The sequence below is a fragment of the Dromaius novaehollandiae genome, chromosome 5 (assembly GCF_036370855.1).
Source record: "Dromaius novaehollandiae isolate bDroNov1 chromosome 5, bDroNov1.hap1, whole genome shotgun sequence".
Taxonomy (NCBI): Eukaryota; Metazoa; Chordata; class Aves; order Casuariiformes; family Dromaiidae; genus Dromaius; species Dromaius novaehollandiae.
This window is the reverse complement of record NC_088102.1, coordinates 26,353,500-26,373,960: the sequence shown is the minus strand read 5'-3', so window position 1 is coordinate 26,373,960 and position 20,461 is coordinate 26,353,500. Positions and strand designations below refer to the sequence as shown.

At 45.7% G+C, this 20,461-nt stretch overlaps 1 protein-coding gene across 2 annotated transcripts in view; it reads left to right on the top strand.

Moving 5' to 3' along the window:
* The window catches only part of ESRRB (estrogen related receptor beta), a 133,042-nt gene that overhangs the window by 28,983 nt on the left and 83,598 nt on the right, over positions 1-20,461 (top strand). The window contains exon 1 of one of the 2 annotated variants that reach the window (XM_064512273.1): positions 17,398-17,742. The exons of the other annotated variant lie outside the window; for it this stretch is intronic. Within the exon in view, the coding sequence (XP_064368343.1) occupies positions 17,693-17,742 (50 nt within the window). The 5' untranslated portion in view covers positions 17,398-17,692. Of the gene's footprint in view, positions 1-17,397; positions 17,743-20,461 lie in introns of those variants that run through there. 2 annotated transcript variants of the gene reach the window in all.

The following is a 20,461-nucleotide window of genomic DNA, read 5'->3' as shown; positions in this document are numbered from 1 at the left end:
TCATCAGTCTCTGAAATGCATCAAGTGTTTCATGAGCCTCTTACACTAGTTTTCATAGAGGAGGATGACCCACCCTGCAGCCTGTTTACTCCATTAACCTGGTTGTAGGGGTCTGTGTGATGGATCTCTCTATTCTGACAATCCACCAAAGTTTCATTGTCATGCTTTGTAAGGGAATTTGTTTGCTGTTGAACTGTGTGAAAAGAGCACTCTGAAGGGTGCAAAATTAAGAAACAGAAGCTGAGGAAAGGCCAGTTATCCTCTGCGTGCACTTTTGTCTACCCAATTGTGCATCTTCCATATGGTGCATGTTTCGGCTACGCAACTGCGTGCTATTTCTTCCACAAGACCCTTGACTCATTCAGTGCATGTGATGGACCTGCTTTGAGATAAATCAGAGTTGCCTAGTGAAGGAGACCATCTGTGGGACCCCTGTCTCATTTGTCAGGTGTGTAGCGAATGAGACAAGAGACTGCAGGAGAGAAAGGGAAGCTTTTATGGCTAAGGCAGTGAAATTCTGACCTGGCAGTCCAGATTATTTCTCTGACTATTCCTGTATGATACTTTTCAAGTGTTTAGAAGCAGCTGTTGTGCCAGTGGCCATTAAATTGTGCATTCCTTATTTTACAGTAGTCCTTTTTGATCCCAAAGGACCTGCTTTACAGAAGCACCAAGTGCTTACAGCTGCAGATGAAGTGAATGGGAATCCACTGAACACAAAGTGCTATACAAATACTGATCAGTCAGGCCATTGGTTTCTCAGACTGGACACCCAGAATTAGCAAATACCTTTCACCTTGTTCCTCAGCCACTCATCTGTAAAATGGGCATAAAAATATCCCCTCCTCTCAGAGGGGTGCATGAAAATAAATGGTCTCAGGCTGGTGAAGCTCTTGGACAGTGTAATGATAAGCCCACAGAAAAACACACGAGGAAATGAATAAATCTCCAGAGCCAGGTTTGAATAATGTGCAGTAAATAAGGCCTGGGGCCACATACTGAACAATGAGCAGAAAACAGCATCTCAAATAGCTGCTCATTACATGGGCACAATCCCTTCTGACTGAGATGGGGTCCTGCAGAAAAAATTCTGATCATGTAATTAATGCTATAAAATAATGCATATGTACATGACAGCTGAGTTTATTTCTTACAAGTAAACACAATTCTGGCATTTCCCAATTATTGATTGCATTTGTAGTCTGGACTTTTTAACACACAGGATCTTTGTTTTGTGGATCCTGTCATGCTTTGGAGGTTTATATGCTATAAAATGGTGTTGCCCTGGCCCTTCAATTTGGAATAAGTGTTGCCATTTCATGTAGTTGCAGATCAGCTAATTTCAGGTAGCCGAAACCTGCTCACCTTATATACTACAAATAGTAATCTCCACTGAGGTGCAAGTTTGTGTGAGTGAGAGAGGCAGATCTGACCCTGTAATTGGCTTCATGAGAGAGAAAGACATCCAGATGTTGCTGTTCTTAACAGTGAAGGAATTGGGGATACTTATGAGATCTTAACATTTTCCCCAGCAGTGCTTAAAAGAATAAAAACTCTAGTAATTTTTCCATGCAGCAATATGCAAGAAAGAAGAATCTCACTAGGTGTGTGGAATGACTTTAAAAGTCTTTGCTGTAGCAGGAGGAATAACTATGGCAAAGCTTGAGCTCCTAGAGAAAGTATGCGGACATTTAATGTTTGAAATACCTCATTTTAGATAACTACATTTTTGATGGCTGATTATGTACATCTTTAGGAACAAATATATGACTGTAATGGTAATGGAGTGGTATTAAAGTCTATCAGGTTGATTATTTATGATGGTGGGATGATCAGTGTCCAAACCTATCCTTGTTCCAAACCATAACCTTTCTATGGCATGTCTGGTATTTTCTATATTTCCAAGGCAGGATGTTATACAGTGCAAGAAGTGGAACTGTGACATGTAACCCTGCCATTTCAGTTGTAGGAAGTAAAACTGTCTATCACAAATGTCTAAAAACCTCCCATAAAATCTTTTTCTCCTAACTTTTCCCCCTTCTCTTCCCCACTCACAATCCTAAACTCTGAAGGAAGAACTCACTGGCCTTGTTTGGCCATAGAGTGTGCTGCTTCCCTCCCAGGGATGGCTGGTATCACTGCTGGCTCGTTAACTTCTTGGAAAGCATTGGTTTCCCACATGTGCTGCAGCTAATGGTTCATTCTGCAAGTGAGGTAAGCCAAACCATATCGAACCTGTTTCAGTCTGTGTGAGGGACTGAAGGAGAGTCCCTTGTGGAGGGGATTAACTGCTCGGCTTTAACAGTTTCATCAAACAAAGGTATGGTTTAAAGAGAACAGAACAAAAAGTGATGTCAAAGTATCCAAGAGCAAGAACTCTGACAAAAGTCCCTGCAGGCAGGGCCTGGCACTATTGACCAGAGGAGAGAGGAAAGAGCAATTAAAAATATACACCAATCTGTTCTTGTGGTCAGACAGCAAGATGAGCACTTGTGCTGGGTGGAAGCCATCAGTGAGAGCTAGTTTCCCCATGAGATAGGCAGACCTGGACTATCAAAATAAGCTGGGGATGGGACAAGCAGATGTTATGCCAGACACAGCAGCAGAGCTAGTCTATTTTGTACAGGCACCTGATGTTGCTTGGCATGCTTTAAGCTCTTTCCTTACTGAATCTCAGAGTGCAATATAAGCCTTATGATTTAATCCTGGCCATTGTGTTCTCCCCAAGTAAAACATCTCTGTGGTATTATCTCTAACTTAAACAAAGGGGAAACTAAGGCACAAAGTGGTGTGTTGCCGGGTTCACAGCTCCTGAGTGCGTTACCTCAGTGACAAGCCTGTGCTACCTGCTGGTGCAAGGGGGAAAAGGGGTAGTGAGGGCACTGTGTTCCCAAAGTGAACCAGCTTTTCTTACAGTTGTCTTACTGACAGAGCTAGGATTGCTGTGCCCAAAAACTTGAGCACATCTGTTTTGAAAATGTTGTCCTGAGGCATCTTTACACAGCAGGCACCTTGCCCTCTGGAAAAACAGCCTAGGACAGAGTGGGGATAACAAGTGTGGACATAAGGGCTGGTGTCCCCCAACGCTGCTGTGGCAGTGCAGGGGTAAGGTCAGGCCTTGGCATTGCAAAACTGTGTGGCCGGAGGGTGTGATCCTAACTGTGCACAGGGGCTAGCGAGCCAGAGTTTCGTTCTTTACAGACCTGCCAAGCAGAAAATGTTTATTTGCTGCTCTGCATCCATGATCTAGCAGAAAAGAATAAAAGTGATTTAACTTCCACTGTGAGAAAATCACCTGACTGAGCAGGACATGAAGGACAAATGGGATAAAGAGCCTTACCTTGCCTGGGCAGGAGGCATGGGGGAAGGGAGGAGAGGTACAGGATCAGATTCATTAATTATTATTTATTATTAATCTTCTGTTTTTTCCCTTGCTCTGATTTCACAATTGCTAGGAATAAAGGCTCCTCTAGCTGTCTGGGTGAATCTGTGACATTGACTCTGTCTTTGAGATGGGGAGCACCCTCTGGTGGTTAAGGATAATCTGACGTTTGCTGGGATTGGCACCCACCATCCCTGCAAACTGCTGGATTTAAGCTGTGCGGGAGGCACAGACAAAGTCTGCCTGGCTTTCTGTCACTGCTGGGATGGGTGTTTGAGGCACAAATGCTCTCTCTGACTTTCTCACCCAGGAACCTGAGTTGCTCCCTTGGGAAGCTTTTTTGACCTCTGAAAACCGTATCAGTGTCCATGCTCTCCCTGCCTACTGCCAGGCAAAAACTCATGTCCAGCCTCTTCCTGCCTTGTCCTGGCAAGGGGGCAGGTACAGCCCAGTTTGGTTCCCAGGAATTCTGCCCAGCATCAGTTTCTAATGGGCACAAAAATCCTGCCCTGGCTCTCTTCTCAGGGAGTCTCTTCCCCAAGTCTTTCCTGTTGTCCCTCTGGCTCCCAAAAGCACTAGACTTGCATTCAGAGCTTGCGCCAGTCCAGCTTTGGCTGGTTTTGCTCTGTTTAGATGCTAAAGCTAGCACAGTACAGTTCATTGCAGGAATGCACAGGAATTCAGCTCAGGTTTCCCTTCTCCTTCCCTAAGTGGATTAACAGGCTGAGGGGATCGTCTCTGCCTGCCTGACTCAATCTTCATTAGCTAACATGTTTCACCAGCCGTAGTCACATCCTGGGCTGGAAAGCTGTTTGACAGGAGTGGATTCTGGCCCCAGCCTCCCACAAATACTGTTGCGTCTCCTGAGGCTTTCTTGATAGCAAGGCTCTGTGAGCTGCCCTGGGAGGCAGGGATATAGGGCAGAGGAGTGCTGCAAGATGCACATCCTTGCTCTAAATAGTTTTCTCTTTACAATAACTAACCAGCATCCTCTGTTCACCGTGAGACCTGAGCCCCTCTGTACTAAGGGTGCTGTAGAAATGTCAGAAAATGTTCTGCTTCTCTGGGGATGCATCCACATGTGTCTTCTCATGTTTTCCAGTGAAGGGAGGATCCTGAGTATGTTGGGATGTCCTTGACACTTTGGTTAGATGGCTGTCACTTCTGAATGCCCCTCCTTGGGTTCTTTTAGGTAGTCAATTTGAATGCAGTATTTCCTAGACAGTTGTGTACAAGTAACTGGCTCTATCACCTCACTCCATTCTCCTTTGTGCTGCTTTGTGGTAGTGGTTGATGGATGGGTGTTGCACCCTTGCACAGGCAGACATTGATTTTACAAGTGTTGCTGTTACCTCAGTCCAGTGAAGGTCTTTTCTACACAAGGAAGTTGTTTTAATATCCATACAATTTAAGTTGTACAATCCATTTAAACCCATGAAAGTCCAAATTGTGGATGCTTTCCTGCCAGCTTGAGAATGCTTCATTTTAGCACATTAGATGTCTAAACAAGTTTAGAGATTAATAAGGACCTGTAGAGCCTTTTGCACCAGCTTAAGTTAATCTATTTTAACTGCACCTTGTATTATACTGCAGAAGCATTCTCATGTAAAGAAAGCCTGGGAGGAGAGGAGGTGAACAGTGAGTATCACTAATACCAAATCCCATTGGAGGAACCCTATGTCTGACAGTATGGAGGCAATGTTATCTGCACAGAGGCCTGAGTGTATCTTAGCAGGGAGAAGCAGCCTCCTCCTGGCTGTTAAATGCAGTTTCATTGGGTGCAGATTATTCGTATTTCTGCAAAGCTGAGACTTTGTGAAAGCACAGAACATACCACAGAAATTGTTGTGGCTCAAAAATCTCAATGGAAAGTGTTTCACAAGGAAGCAAATGTTCTCCTTTTGTTTTTGTAACCTGGCCATTGTGGTGGGGGGTGTTGGTATGCCAGACTCTGAAAGCAAGGTCAGTTGGCCAGGGACAGAATCAAAATGGTTTTTTTTTTTTTTTTTTTTTTTTTTTTTTTTTTTTGGCAGGTTAGAAGGAAAGTAAAAAGACCAAACAACAGCATGAAGGGGCACAGGCACTCTTGAGGTTTTTAGAACCTAAACATGCATTAGAAAATTATAGGGTGAACAGAATTTCCCAAACCATGTGTGTGAAAGTACACAAATGAATAAGCCTTGGCATTTGTGAGCTAGCAGCGTATTTGGTGTGGCCCTGTAAGCATTTCCAAGCTGCAACTCAACAGTCAAAGCAGAACAACTCCCCAGAGAGCCCTTGGTCCTCTGTGCTTTAGCTCCCTGGGGGATGCAACCCTCCCTGGAGCAGTCTCCAGTCAGGGCTAAGTAGCTATCAGTGTTTAATGATGTTCTTCACAGTGGAAAACAAAGGTCACATAAACTCTGAAACCCCTTCCTGCTCTTGGTGGGCAGCAAAGAAAGTTCCTTTTGAGGGATTAAATAGAACTTGTTTAATTGGATTGAAATGGATCCTTTTTATATTGTCATTTGTTTGGAGGCACTAAGAGAACAAAACCGTTTTCTTATATTTACGAGTAGCTGAAATCACTGTTACGTGTGGGGAGGAGGCAGTCTGTGAGTTAGGACTTGCTGAGACTCTCTCACTGTTAGACTTTGTGCCTATTTTGATGTTGAGGCTGCCTCGGATCACTGAGCTTGATGAAGATGATACCCTCTTGTTCCTCAGTCCTCTCCTTTTCAAAGGTTTCCCAAAGTGCTTTATGGATTAATGAGTTATTTTGCTCCCACAACTGTGTTTGCAGCAGCTTTAACAGCACAAAACAATATACTGTCTTGAGACAGGAAGTGAGGGAGAATATTGTCATCGGTGAGTAACCCAAGACATACGAGGAGGGGGGAAGTGGGAAGAAATTGGAAATGTTGAATGAGATGTGTCTAAAGCAGTAGTTCACTATCTGCTTCTGCCCTTTTCATCTCAATCTCTGGCATCTTATCGGTAATGAATTGCAGGGAGACATGAATTGACACAGTGCAGGCTATACCACTCATATAATCTGTTCAGTCCCCATTGGTGACCCTTCTGCACCAATACTCTGCTGCGGCATTTTCCAGTGAGGAACTCTGGTGTTTGATAGTTTCCAAGCCTTGGTTCCCCTTTGTGGCCCTCTAGCCAGAACAAGAGATAGTTGCCAGATCTGCCAAGGCTAGGCATGCCTTGGCAGTTCTGTGTCTCACTACAGTTCTTTTCCAGTTAGTAGTGAAGGGTCAGCTCTGGGTACAGATGAGAACTTTATGATTTTAGGGAATAACTCCTCTTCATCCTCCGATTTAGTGAATCAGTAAGAAATTGCATCAGGAAAGCCAATACTGTATTATGAAAAGGAATTCTTGATCTCTCTCTTCATGCTGACTTTTCCAATTCAGATATTTGCTTCTGCTTAGTCCACTCCTTCCCCTCCCCCCTCTTCACCCCTCCTGCCAACCTAGTTCAGTTTTGGATACAGACTAGCCAGATGTGATTTCTGCACAGTTAGGATTTGATTGCATGCAACTTCAGGGTTGCTTTATGAGCTGTGAATTGAATTGAAGGTGTCTATCGGGGATTTCAGGTCTTGGTTTCCTCATTGGAGGTCCTTCCATCAGGCAGGTCTGTTAAACACTTGCTGAGTCCCTAGAGACACTTGATCTGTGTTTAAAGGGAAGTGGCTAAGCCATGAGATGAGAGAAATGGCTGCGTACTTGAGCGCTATTGCTCTGAAGGGATCTTATTGAAAGCTGTGCAAAACTTGCATGGCAATCTGGGTGCCCAGGGCCGTCTGTGTGCTCTGTCCCAGCAGAGACCTGTGTGATGCTCTTTCTGGCCTTTCCTGCTCTGAGAGACAGTTGATATCTCCTGGATGCTCTGGACATGAATTGTGTTTAACTCTCCTGAGACCCAGGCCGGGAAAAACCTCTGGAGGATTCTAAGCAGCACCTGCCTTCTGCTCCCTACCCCTGTTAAAGATTCCCCAGCAGGGACATCCACTCAGGGAGAGCAGGAACTCCATAAATAAATAATCCCCTCTGTCTTTCCTGATCAGCCCAAGCAGCTGTGATTGCTCCTGAATGCCTGGGCTGCATTCTTAATGGCTTTTAAACCAGTTTCACCCTCTTCTGATGACCCAGCTTTGCCTGTTTTTGGACAATTGCTTCTTTTAGAGAGAGGGTTTTAAGGGGGTTTTAGATTGTCAATACCTTTATCTGAGGTGAAATGGTGTAGCACTGCAGGTAAAGCTATGCTTTATTGGTTCAACTGCACTTGGTCCATGCCTTAGCCTGACAACCCTCCACCAGGTTAGTGTCCATCTCCCTAGGTATTGTAGCTAGCACTGACTCTTTCTTGAGAGCACTGGGTACAAGTGATGCTCATGGACATCTCACAAACATTTGATTAACCCTTGCAGCACTCCTAGACACTATACTATTTTTGATAGGTTTTACTGTTGGGAGAGCTAATCACTGAGAGGTCTGAGTGCTTATCTAGTGCCTCACAATGAGTAGGTAAAGATTTGGGAACAGAAGTTAGGAATGCAGTTTTTAGTAAGAAAAAGAAATGGTCCTTGCCCAGGAAGTGTATAGTTAAATCTAAAGGAGCTTGGTCCATATTCCAGTGCAACCCCTGAAGGTATTTATTGCTCATGCAATGGGTGTCACCTAGGTGTGTCTATGTAGAAGTGTTCTGTATTTCTGGAAGTATTAGTACTGCCTGTGCAGGCAGAACCTACCTGCTGTGCAGTAAGATGTGCAAGGCATGTTCTGAAGCATTCTTGCAGTGCTGGTCAGGCATCTGATATGATGAGCATGAGCACAGGCTCATGCTGTGTTGCAGGCCAATAATGTTCCCCCATGGTGCCTTCAAAAGAGGTACTGGTCTAGCTGGGTGGAATGCAGCTGGCATGCTGATGGTTGTAATGCCAAATGGGCCAGTCCAACCCAAATGATTGCTGGCTAATCAAGGCCGATGACCTACACCTTTTTTGTTGTTGTTTTAATTGCCTTTTTTTTTTTTAACCAACCTACTTCACCAATAAGTTTAATGCCTCTCCTCATGAAATGGGCCCCAGCAAAAGAAAGCAGTCCCTCCAGGTACCCTTGCCTGGTATCTTCTGCCTAGGAAGCAAGGCAGGGGCCTCACAGTACCGCATCATTGGCTGGTGTTTTAAGACCCTTATATTTGAAGAAGTGACAGTCTTTCTCTTCTGCCGTTTTCCTTCCGTCCTGATTTTGTCCGACTTCTTGGTACTCTGAAGAAGCAGCAGGTTTAACGAGGAGTGTGGGCTGAACGGTTCCCTCGAGGAACCTGGTAGCAACACTTTCAGGAAGTTCCACCTTGGCATAGTCTACCTTTTGCTGAGTTGTTAACCACATGAGTTATGAAATGCTACCAAATGTTGATGAGCAAGGTCTAAATAATGAATTGAGGACTACTGAGTTTGGTTGACTGATTTAATGGAGGCTTTGTATGTTCAACAGAGGAACAGACAGGGACGCATCAGTAGTCCTTGGTCATGACTGCAAAAAAGGTGTTCATAAAGGTGCTCAAGAGATGAGCTAAAGAACAAAACCGGGCTTTCCTTTGGAAGTACTGTGGAGACCAAGGAGACCTGTTGCTGGAGACTGCAGCACCAAAGTAACCCCTAAACTACCTAGGACTGAGATTTGAGTTTGCCTGAACAGGAATATTGAAAATAGTCTTCTCTAGTGCAGCCACACAAATGGCAAAGCTGGCAATACAGGCTCTGAAGGAAGTCCCTGTATTTTCTCTGCTTTGGGTGAGGGCATTTTTGCTGAAATGAAATGGTGCCCACAGCAGTCTCTGCGTCTTGGTGCCTGAGATGCTTGGTTTTAAAGACTTGGAGGTCACCTCAATAGGACCCTAACAAAGACTTGCATTTGCACTTACGAAGGAGACTGCCCTGTCTTGGAGTGCGCAAGGCTGTTTAGCAGCAGTACAGCTGAGCTGGTGGAGCTTCTCCCTTACTTTGCATAGGAGAGTTGTCTTTCTGGTAACCAGCATGCACCTTGTTGTGACTGGCTACCCTCTTGATGCTGTATGTGCATATGTTCTGTACCTGAAGCAGGTATGTTTTTATGGTACTGAATTGCCCTGCCTCTTCTAAATGATGCTCTGTGATATAGACAAGGATTATTTTTCTTGTTCTCTTTTCTTTCTTTGCAAAAACTACCGCAAAACCATGATGGTTCATGATTTGTACCCATGGTGTTTGAATGTTAATGAGTTATTGACAAGAGCAGTGATTTCCTAACCTGCACTTTACTGCAGATGACTGAATGAAGTACAGTTGATGGGACTCAGAAGTTAGGAGTATGTTAAGAAACTTGGGATGGGGGTTGTTGGCAAACTCATCTAGTGAAATAATCTGCCAAACTCTCATCCCTTATTTCCAATTTGCTTTTATCCAGCAAGTGAAACAAATGTACTGGGAGTAATAAACTTAGAAGGAAATTGTGAAGAATTCTATATTGTTGTTCAAACCATAGCATTAGTACAGAACAAATCTTCAGAGTGGAGTTTGTTACGACCCAGGGTCATAGAGATCCAGGTTTCATGATTCCCTTGGGCTAAATTAGGGTGAAACGACACCAAACAATCGATCCATCGATCGGTCATACGCTTTATTCATTAACGTGGACTTAGAAACAACATTAATTTGGAGGCAACCTGAACCTGGAAAGCGTAAATGGTAGGTGTGGGTCCCATTGAAATGTTTATAAGAAGAAACAAAGAGAGAAAAGGAGTGAAAGATGGAGAAAGAGATAGTCACCACCCTTGGATCTGGTGGATGTCAATGACAGCCATGGCAGTCCTCCGCCATTGCAGTCCTTGGGTGGTGGGCACCGTGTGCTTCAGAGTCTGCCGTTTGCATAGGCTCTTGTCCTGCCCTGGGAGGGCGTGTCCTCGCATCTCATGCAAATTAGCCGTCACGCACACTCCACCCTTCTGGAACCTTCCAGAAATGGTCTAGGGGCTTCTCGGGGTCTCTGCTGGTCTCCGCCCCCGCTGTTGTGATGTCAGGGCCAATCAGAAAGCGGGACTGTGTGCCCTCCGGTGCACCTCCCCCCCCCATCCTGTGTTGCCCAGCAGCGCTGCCGGGTTCCAGAAGCTTCTTCTGGGTGGGGGTAGCCCCCCGCCATGGTTTTTTGCATGCTTCCTTTATGGTTTACCACTGCTGTGTAGAACTTGTTTGCAAAAATTTGTCTTGTGACAATGTTTGAGACATTAACAACTCCTGTGTCCTTAATGGTCTCTTACAGAGGTGTACTTAACAGAGCTGTTCGGGGACCCAGAGCAGAGGGGGCTTGCAGTTGCTGTGTTGCTGGTACAGCTGTCAGAAGGATGCTGGCCTTTGTCATGTCTGACTCTAGCCAAAACCTGTAATCCTTTGCTGTTAGAAACTGGAATATTCTGCAGCTGGAGCTGGCAACCAGGAGAGCAGGCCTGATCACCTTGTGATCTCTGCTTTTTCCAGACTGTTGTGCATCAGGTGTCCCAAGGTCACTTGGGACCTGCAGGTTCATCTCACTGTTAAATACTGTCTAGGCTACTGCAGCTTCTTCATTGCTCTTGTTGAGAAATAAGTTATCTTGTGCGTGTTTGAGTTGCTGTTTCCATCACAAATTTGAAAAAATAATCCTCCGCCTTCACTGCCTAGCCCTTAGTGAGTGTGCTCTCCAACAGTAGCAGCTCTGAAGCATTTGGGTTCTTTAAACCCCTGTCTTATTTTAGGCTGAGACACTCAGCATTATCCCTTGCAGTGCACTTGCAAAAAATGTTTTTATTCTTTTCTTGAAGCGTAACAGTAAGTAACTGTTATTCCTCCTGACAAGACAGACATTTATTTTGATCAGTTCAGTGTAGAGGCTGGTACTGTGAATATCAGGGTCCTGAGGTGATTAGTTAGAGTGCATGGGCTCGGAGAGAAAAGCAGCAAATCATATCCCCAAATCAGAAGGACGAACAAGCATCCACAAGCATCCCCTGTTCTCCTGACCTCCCACTCTGGCCTTTTGCAATACAAGACTTCAAGCTACTGTACTGAACTAGGAAAGCTGAAGGTGAAAAGATGCTGCTTGACTTTCTCTCTCATCTGACTGGGTGAACCTCCAGACTGGGAAAACAATGCTTGTGATCTCCTGTGCAGGACTGGAGACAGGTAAGTAGATGTGTTTCAAGATTCCTTGATGCCCTGTGTTCCCTCCCTGGTAGCTGAACAAATAACCCAAGTGCTGCTTTGTGGATACCTGGGGTCATGGGTGGGGAAGGGTTCATTTCTGCCTTTCTGCAGTTTGGAGAAAGGCTGGGAAATAGCATGCAGTATGCCAGAATAAGATGCAGAGCTGTCAATTTGAATAAAATCACTTTTGAGTCAACGTCTCGGTCACATTCTGCTCTACCACAGTGGCTCAGCTGAGGGTTAGGGTAACATGTCATGGGGAACAGATCAGCAATGGTTCAAAATCTGGAGCCAGAACACAGCTCTCCTCTGAGATCTGCAAGGTCCACCTATTTACCTCTATAATTACCCATCTTTTTTGGGGGCAGGTTGCTGTCTTCTTAGTTAGAAGAGAGCTAGGCAAAGACTGGCTAAAGAAGTAAATTGACAAAACATGTAGGCAGAAATACTTCAGTGTCCTTGTTTTTGAATATTTCTGGCCAAGGAGGATAGAAGTTCATATCAAATGCCCAGGCAAACTGATGATGCAAAAGAGAGCAGAAGGCATGATTCCCACTACACAAATTTCCTCGCCTGCCTCCCTCTAGCTTTTGTATGACAAGCTCTTCTGAAATCTGGAAAACAAGATCTCTTTTCTGGTTATCTTTACTCTTTCCCATTTGGCAAAATAATGTATCTTCCTCTTATTCTGATACCCTGTTTTGAATTCCATAAAAGTTAGTATGGCTCTGCCTGGCTTGTATGTGTCTGTGTGTGAGCGTGTGCATCATCAAAATGTCAACAGGAACATGTTCCGTTCTGGAAAGACAGCTTGTCCTGCTATTAACACTGCAAAGACAAAAGCAGGTATAGAAGGACAATAAATAGCATGGGCCCTACAAAAACAAGAGTTATTAAAAGAAAATCTTAACTTCTCATGGCAATGGAGGGACTACGTTTATCTTATTTCAAGGCACCGTTGTTTCCAAGCACAGAAGAGGAAAAAGTCAGAACTTAATGAAAGGTCATGTTTTTGGGACAGAGAATTCAAAGGTAATTCTTGAAGCATGTCTAAGGATGTCCAGTTGAGTAGCTTTTAAAATTAATAATGTGAAAGCTGTTTCCCATTAAAATAGATGTTGAGCTTTAGCCGTGATGGTGGTGACACCTTTTAGATGGATGTACATTGTTAATAAGGCGCGTGAAGGGTTTCTATGGGAAAATCTATGTGAAGTTAGGTAGAAAACAAGAAAGTGTCTTTGGTAGGGGGAGCAAGCTGTTCGATTCATGAAAAGGAGAAATTCAGTAAGGGAAAGAATAGAGCCTAGAATAGAGAAGGCTGTCTTGCTCTTGTGTGTAGAGTCCATCTCTCATATAGCTGTTTGCTGTGCAAGGTGATACATATGGAAATGGTGAATGCCTGCCAGCAGCCTGGGGCCTGTGCTGCGAGAGGACTCAAGTCTCCCTCCAGGGTCACTAGCCTTGCAAAGCAGCGGGGTCAGGACGCACAATACAGTGACTTCTGCAAAGTCCGAGCTGTACTATTGGCCTCAACAATGTAAAAGGACTATTTTCTAAATTCATCGGAAGGATCCCTATTGTTTTCTTAAATGAAGTAGGCACTGGGAAAGGACTCATGTCTTTCCCCGGTAGGCAAGACAAGGATGCGTGCATGTAAGCCTGTTCTGCCCAGCCTGACTGTCCTAAATATTAAGTATGGTTTTTGCACTGTGCAGATACCACCTCACTGACAATTCCCTGTGAGAATATCATGTGCAAATCGCGATAGAGACTTCATGAAAGAGGGGGAAAAAAGTCAACCTCCCCAGAACTAGCTAGATTTCTCCCTGTGCTGCGTTTTCCTTATCCACAAAAAAACACCTCGCTTTATCAACAAATGAAATCAGGTTTGCTTGGTGTGATTTGCAGGTTGCTCCCGTATTAGACCAAATGAAATTTCTGTCAGTCAGTCATCTTGCTGGAAAGTTGACCATTATTCCATGATAAAAGTTTAAAAAAAAAAAAAAAAATTAATCCATCAAAAATAGCTTAGTCATTAAAAGATGGGGGAGGGGAAAAACTCTCTAAAGAAAATCACTATCTGTCATCTCTCAGAAGAGCTAGTAAAAGTACAGAAGACATGTCCTTGCAGTTCTTGCTTTTGGGCAGGAAGATTGCATGTCTCAGAGAACTGACACTGCCTATAGCTCCACCTGCCTTTAGTACTCTGATTTTGCTTTGTCCTGGGCTGAGTGATGGAAAGTCATTGCTCCACATTTGGATGAGGTGTGAGAACAACTGGGAACCTCCAAAGCCAGACAGCCACCTGTTGAAAGCCATCTATAAGGGTAACGCTTACCAGAGCACCGGTGGGTATGCTCTGCTCAAAGGCCACAGACTGAGCAGGCAGCACTGTTCCTGCCTCTCTTGGAGGGAGAGAGCAGCAGTCCCAGGGTGGGATTCGGTCGGTCAGCAAACAAAGGTTGTATACACAGGGGAAGCTAGCTTGGCTGTTGCCTGTGCAGTCGTGCCTTGTATTTACCCAAACAGAGATTTTTTGCTTTCCAGATCTGCCAGCCTAATCTTGGAGTCCTTTCTAACCTTGTTCTGGGACTCTTTTTTTCCAAAAGAGATGTGTTAGAAGGAAGGCCATGTTGAGATCAGCATTGCTGCCTTTAATCTTCAAGGGGAAGAGAACTTGGCTAGAGCTGCATGAACAGCTCAGCAAGCGCTGTGTGCAGGAGGGGTTTGCAAAGGAAGATGAAGCCTCTTGAAGTTCCAAAATCAGCCTGCAGGACTCTTGTCTCCTTCCTTGGGGAATTTGGGCTGGCAGATCAGGTGTAGCCAGTAGAGATTATTCCTTTCTATCCTTCTGAGAAAGGAAGGCCCAGGCCTCTGCAGCTACTCTCAAGGTGGGGGAAGCTCTATTTGTCCATTCGCACTGGGTCAGAAGAGATTAACGTTACATTTCCGCACCAGTCTGTAAGCACCCACCTTACCCAGGCAGTTCTCTGTCAGCAACAGCCCATTTCCAGAGTACAAACCTGCCATTGTACTGCAGATATCAGTTAATTTGGCTGTGGACCTTGTGCCAGCTGATCACATGGCTCTCTGCTTACTTCACCTTGGCCGGGGTAAAAGTTAAAGTTCAAAATTAAAACATCAGCTATTGGGAGAGCAGCACCTGCCTGCCAGGCCATTCCCAACCTGGCCTTGTGTTCGCTGGCAGCCCACACCAGAACTAGCCTTTACAGAATCAGGATGCGGTGAGTGAGCATCCTTCTGGAGAAAATCACTTTCAGTCAAAATCAGCTCATTGCAGTCACCCTGACTGCTCTTGGACTTAGCTTGCCTGGGCCTTGGCTGTGTGAGAGACTCTCTTGGACCCTTTATGCTTTCTCCAGCCTCTCTTGCCACTGTGCATGAGGAATCCTCTTCACGGGGCAACTCATCATCATCGATTCCCCATCTGACCTCAGATTCCTCCAGGAAACATAATGGTGCTGGTTTCCTCCGTCCGATCTCTGTTGGGTCAGGTGTCTCCAGTGTGGGTGGCGAGATTGAGTCCTTGCCGTCTCGGCCCTACTAATGCTCCTCTCAGGCCTTAGTCTTCTACCTCTTCAACATTTAAAGCATTTTAGAGTTTCCACTGGGCTGATGTGTCACTTAGGCATAGAAAGGCACATGTGCATTTTAATTTCTGTTTGTATTAATTCTGCTTCTCAGAAAGATGTATAATCTGAATTTCGCATCGCCTGCAGCATTCAGGTAATCAGATTCTGCTGTACTCTGCTGTTTTCTGATACTTCACATGTATTTTTCACCATATAGACCTCTTCCAGTTTGTGTCACACTGTTTTGACATTCTTACCCTGTCCTGTCTTAAGGACAGTGGATCAGAATCACACAGCTTGTCCCTGCACAGCTGGGGACATTGGGGACATTGGGGACATGGAAGGGAACCATTAGTTCATGTGGCATTTTTGTTGTATTTTCCATACTGGCTGAGATCTTTCGTAGGCAATACAGTGAGATAGATAGAAGCAAGGATGATTTATATTGGTGGCAAATTTGGCCATTCCTCCTCCCCCCCCCCCTTTTTTGAACAGTCTCTCCTTCAAATTCCTACAAATATTGATTGTATGAGCAGTTTTAGCCTAATTCAGCCAGTGCTTATTGCCGTGTTTATATTAAGCTGAATTACACTGCATTTTCTGCTATGCTTTTATATAGGACCCCTCATCTGAAAAGCTCTAGTCTATCTTTTGCTTCTCCTGGTATGTTACACTCTTGCCTCAATTATGGACTCAAATGAGATGCTACATTTTGTATTAAGGAACGCTGTCTTAGCTCCTACTTTTTGTCTTTTTGATGGCCTGGCACAGGACAACAACGTTAGTGTTCTCCAAGTCTGTTTGCGTGTATTTTCCTTTAAAAGAGATCTCTATTTCTTAATTATCTGTTAAGGGTATTTCGATACATTTAGATGTCTGGTGCACAAATACAAAGGAGAAGTATAAGTGAGGTAAAAGCGAGATTTGCATGAGTGCAGTTTGGAATGCGAAGGGTAGCAATGGACAAATAGACCCTGTAGGCACCTCTTTGTGAGTCAGGTTTTCAGTGCAAGACTGCCTGTGTTGGGCATGTGTCTGAAAGTCTTATGTACCTGTATAAAGAGGGGCATTCAAATAGGCATTGGTACATTGCTGTAAATATGCAGTGATATTGTGTGTGAAAATGTGTACGGGAATTGCGAAAACCCACAGACTCTAATGGCAACCTATGCAGAGCTTTGTCCCCATGAAAGAGACATTTTCAGTTGTGTATGCCAGCTTTTATGTCTGTGAGCATTTTGGAGGGTCTGTATCTATGGTTTGTGTGCCTGGGAATATACGCTGTTATCCTGAATGTCTGATTCTATTCTCATGTGCCAGGATTTATTCCATTGTGGTTTAATAAGCTGCACTGAAGTTGCATCTGAATCATACTGCTTTGAAATCGGACTCAGACACTATTCTGTGTGCACGTATTAAGGAGTGTTTGTATGTACGCAAAGCAGATGTCTGAGTGCAGCAATTAGGCTGTGTCAATGTGAGAGGTCGGTCTGTGCATGTGTGCACGTGCATAAGAATTTGCCAGTGCATTTACCTGTGCTTATGTGTAGAGCCACGCGTTTGTGTGTAACGGTGCCTGCGACATGCATGCACAAACTGGCACTCTGGTGCGGTGTACAGTGCATGCCGACTGCCGTCTGTGCGGAGACACGCCAGAGCGGCTCTGTGAGTCGGCGAGCAGATGCAACAGTACTTTACCTCTACGTCCCGCGTTTTGCTTAACCCTAAACTCCGGAGCCAGTGCCCGCGAGAGGCAGTGTGGTGGGTAAGAGGGAAGGGGAGCGCCTGCCGCCGTTGCAGCAATTTCCACCCTACGGCCGTGTGGGAGCAGCGATTTCGTGTTACCCGGGTTGCGGGGCCAGCACGGCACCGCCAGGGGACGGCGGCAGCGCGGCCCCAGCTGCCGCCCCGGCCCGGGGGAGCCCCGCGGCGCGGCGGCCGCTCGCCGCCTGCCCGGAGCCCCGCGGGCTGCAGGGGACCCCCGCGGCGCAGCGGGCGCGCTGCCGCCGGCGGCGGCGGGCGGTGCGGCCGGGCCGGGGCCGGGGCCGTACCGGCGGCCCCCCCCCAAGCCGTGCCTCCCCCAGCCGCGCTCCAAGCCCGGCCCCCGCGAGGGAGCCAATAGCCGCGCTGCCGTCTTCATCCGTCTCCCGGCGTTAAAGCTACAGCGGCGCTCGGGGCGGCGAAATCCCCCGTGGCCGTGTCCTGCGCGCTGCCCGCCTCCCTCCGCCGGCGCCAGTGTGTCCGCACGCGGGTGCGGGAGCGGGAGCGGGAGCAGCAGCGGCGCTGCCTCCTGCCCGCCCTACCTGCCTCCTGTCCCCCGCCGCCGCACCGTGCCGCTGCAGGGCCCGGGCCGGCTCCCCTGCCGGGGCTCCCTGCCCTCGCTGCCCAGTGCGGTTTAGTTGTTTTGGGGTGTGTTTGTGTGTGTGTGCTTTTTCCCTCCTTTCCTTCTTTCTTTCTTTTCTTATTTTTTCTTCTCCACCCGGGAATGCTCAAACTGGACTGATGGACATTTCCGAGCTGTGCATCTCCGACCCGCTCGGCTACCACAACCAGTGAGTGCCCCGCGCCGGGACGGGCCGCGCCGGGGCAGACGGGCGGGCGGGGGCCAGGCGCTGCGCCGGGCCGCGCCGCGCTGCGTGGGCGGCCGGGACGCCGCCGCCCTCGGCCGGGCCGGCCGCCGCAGAGCGCCTGGCCGCGCCGGCGGGCGCCGGGCGCAGGAGGAGCGGCGCTGCTGGCGGGAGGCACGCGCACCTCCGTGCGGGGCAGGTGCAGCAGAGTCGGCAGGGAGGGCTCGGGGGTCGGATGGTCCCTCTCTTTCTTTCCTTGTAACTTCTCCCTCTGATCCTCCAGCCCCTCGGAACGAGCTGCTAGCGCTGAGCACTGGCAGTCCTGCATAGTTTTACTTTCCGTTTATCCTCGGATTTTTATTAGATGAATTACTGGGTGGCTGTATGGAGAGGTGCATATAAAATTACGTAAGGTAGATCTATTAAAGCAGTGCTTTTTTACAAGAAAAGTCAGATTTTCACCTGAAATCCCGTGTGGAAATTTAGTTTCCCACGGCTTACTATTTGGGTAGCCTGCCCGGGGAAGGAGTGGAGGGAGCTGGAGGGCTAGTGAGCAGATATCCTGAGCCGGGACCGATGGCAGCTACTTCAGCACCTACTACTGTTGTGTCCCTTTGTATTTTGAAATGGGCTGTGCCTGGGAATGCTGCGTTTAAAATCACTTTAGCACATTAAGTTAGGTTTGATCTTTTGGGGGAAGTTAGGAGACAAGGTAAAATCTTCTCAGTTTCGCATCTAGCTGACTGGAGCAATTCATTTTCAAATGGGTTTCTGCTCTCTGATAAATCTCTCCCTGAGCTGAGTCCCCTTTTGTGTGTTTGCATGTTAATCCGTGTGTCACCTGCAAGGGTTCTGTGGTGTCATCAGAGACGGGAGTTAAGTCACTTTGCCCGTTTCATTGCTTTTCTTTTAAGAACACATTGTAGTTAGTAGAATTAAAACAATTAAAAACAAACAACCCCCCCACAATGCTACTTACCACTCTTCTCTCATTACATCTGTCTTTCTGTCTCTTGTTTCCTGATACTCCGTCTGTCCTTACACTCATTTCTTCCTCCTTTAATCCCCCGCTTCCAGCAATTTCATTAAAATGAGACTTAGTATTGTTAATAGAAATTAATAATCTAACCCATGTGATTTTCTTTTTCGCACTGGTGCTTCACTTGTGGCTGCTCCATTTTGAATTAAAAATAAACAAACAGCTTCTTAAGGGAAAGATATTCTGTATGCCGTTGGGAGTCTTTTAATATTAAGTCAAAAATAGAAAGTGTGTTTTACCTTCATTAAAAGAAAAAGAACAAAATGCCACAACCAAAACCAAAAGCTAGATCATAACCATGTACTATATTTTCTCTTAACTTTTTCCTTTCATTTGTTGTACTTTTGATATTGAGAAAAGGAACGCAAATATTGTGAATATAGTAAGAAATAAGATTCATGTTGGATTGCTGTTCATCTGTTTTACTTTTTTTTCTTGGTCTCTCAGACAGCTCCCAACAATGTCAAGAGTGCCTTACCCCTATTTGCAACACTTTGGCAGCTGATTAGACAGATGAAGGTGGCCCTGGGGGAAGTGCCACGGAGCCCCTATGGCTTTACAGTGGACGGAGAACACAGGTTTTGAGAAGAGAAGCTGTTGGAGCTCTCTCTGTAAAGCAAAGTGCTTTGCTTGGCTCTCTGTGGCAACTAACCTTTTTAAAATTGTGGAGGTTGGGGAAGAGAGACCAAGAATATCATTTGAAATGTATGAAGCTCTATTTTTTCTTTAATGAAAGAGTACAGTGATGATACAAGAAAGTATGGCTAAGTCTGGAAAAAGTTACTGAGAGAAGGAAAAAAAATGTGAGAAGCCTTAGAAATACAGTATATTTAAAGGTATATGTGCAGTGGGTCAGATACTGCTTTGATTTACATTCTAGTTTTGTTAAGGTTAGATTTGAGATTGCATTCCTGTAGCTGAGGATAGAAGTTGGTCACTTTATATGCTTTATGTATTGCTTTAGCCATTTTTCCTCCCGCTGTAACACAAATGTACTGTGAACATACCAATATAGATATTGTATTTGTGCCTGTATTTTTATCTAGTTGTGTGAACATATTACGCTAATTGTGCTGACTTATTCTTCTGACTGCTAGCTAGTGAAGATTTTGATAGTTATTTTTCCTTTTTTTAAAAAAAAAACTCTTGCTTTTAATTATGTTGGCAGCATTTTTGTCATCTTAAATCTTAAATTAAGAGTGATTTTTCAAATATTGCAAACTGCCTCTTATTGTTTAGATAACTGTTGAGCTATAGGGAGGAAGAATAGAATATGGAAAGAGAAGTGGATGTGGTCACTCGATACGTGATCCATACAGTTACCTGGGAACTGTATTTCACCTAGCAATTATTGAGAGAGAGTGAGAGAAAAAGAGAGAGGACGAGCATGGCAGAGGAGAGAGGAGGTGACTCCCTTCACCTTGGAGTTTGAGGAGACTGTAATTTTTGTAACAGTCAAACCCAAGAAGGGTCAGATGAAAAACCAAGCAAAGGAATTCATTGCCCCTCATCCCACTCTAGTCTGGGGATTTGTCTTCCTCAGGTAGTGAAAGTTCCCTTTCCTTTTGCCTGTGTGTGCTGATCCGAACAAGTACGCTGGGAACAGGACGAAGTTCTGGGCAGTGGATCATGTTGTTTCCCTCTGTGCAGGATCTTGCAGTGAGG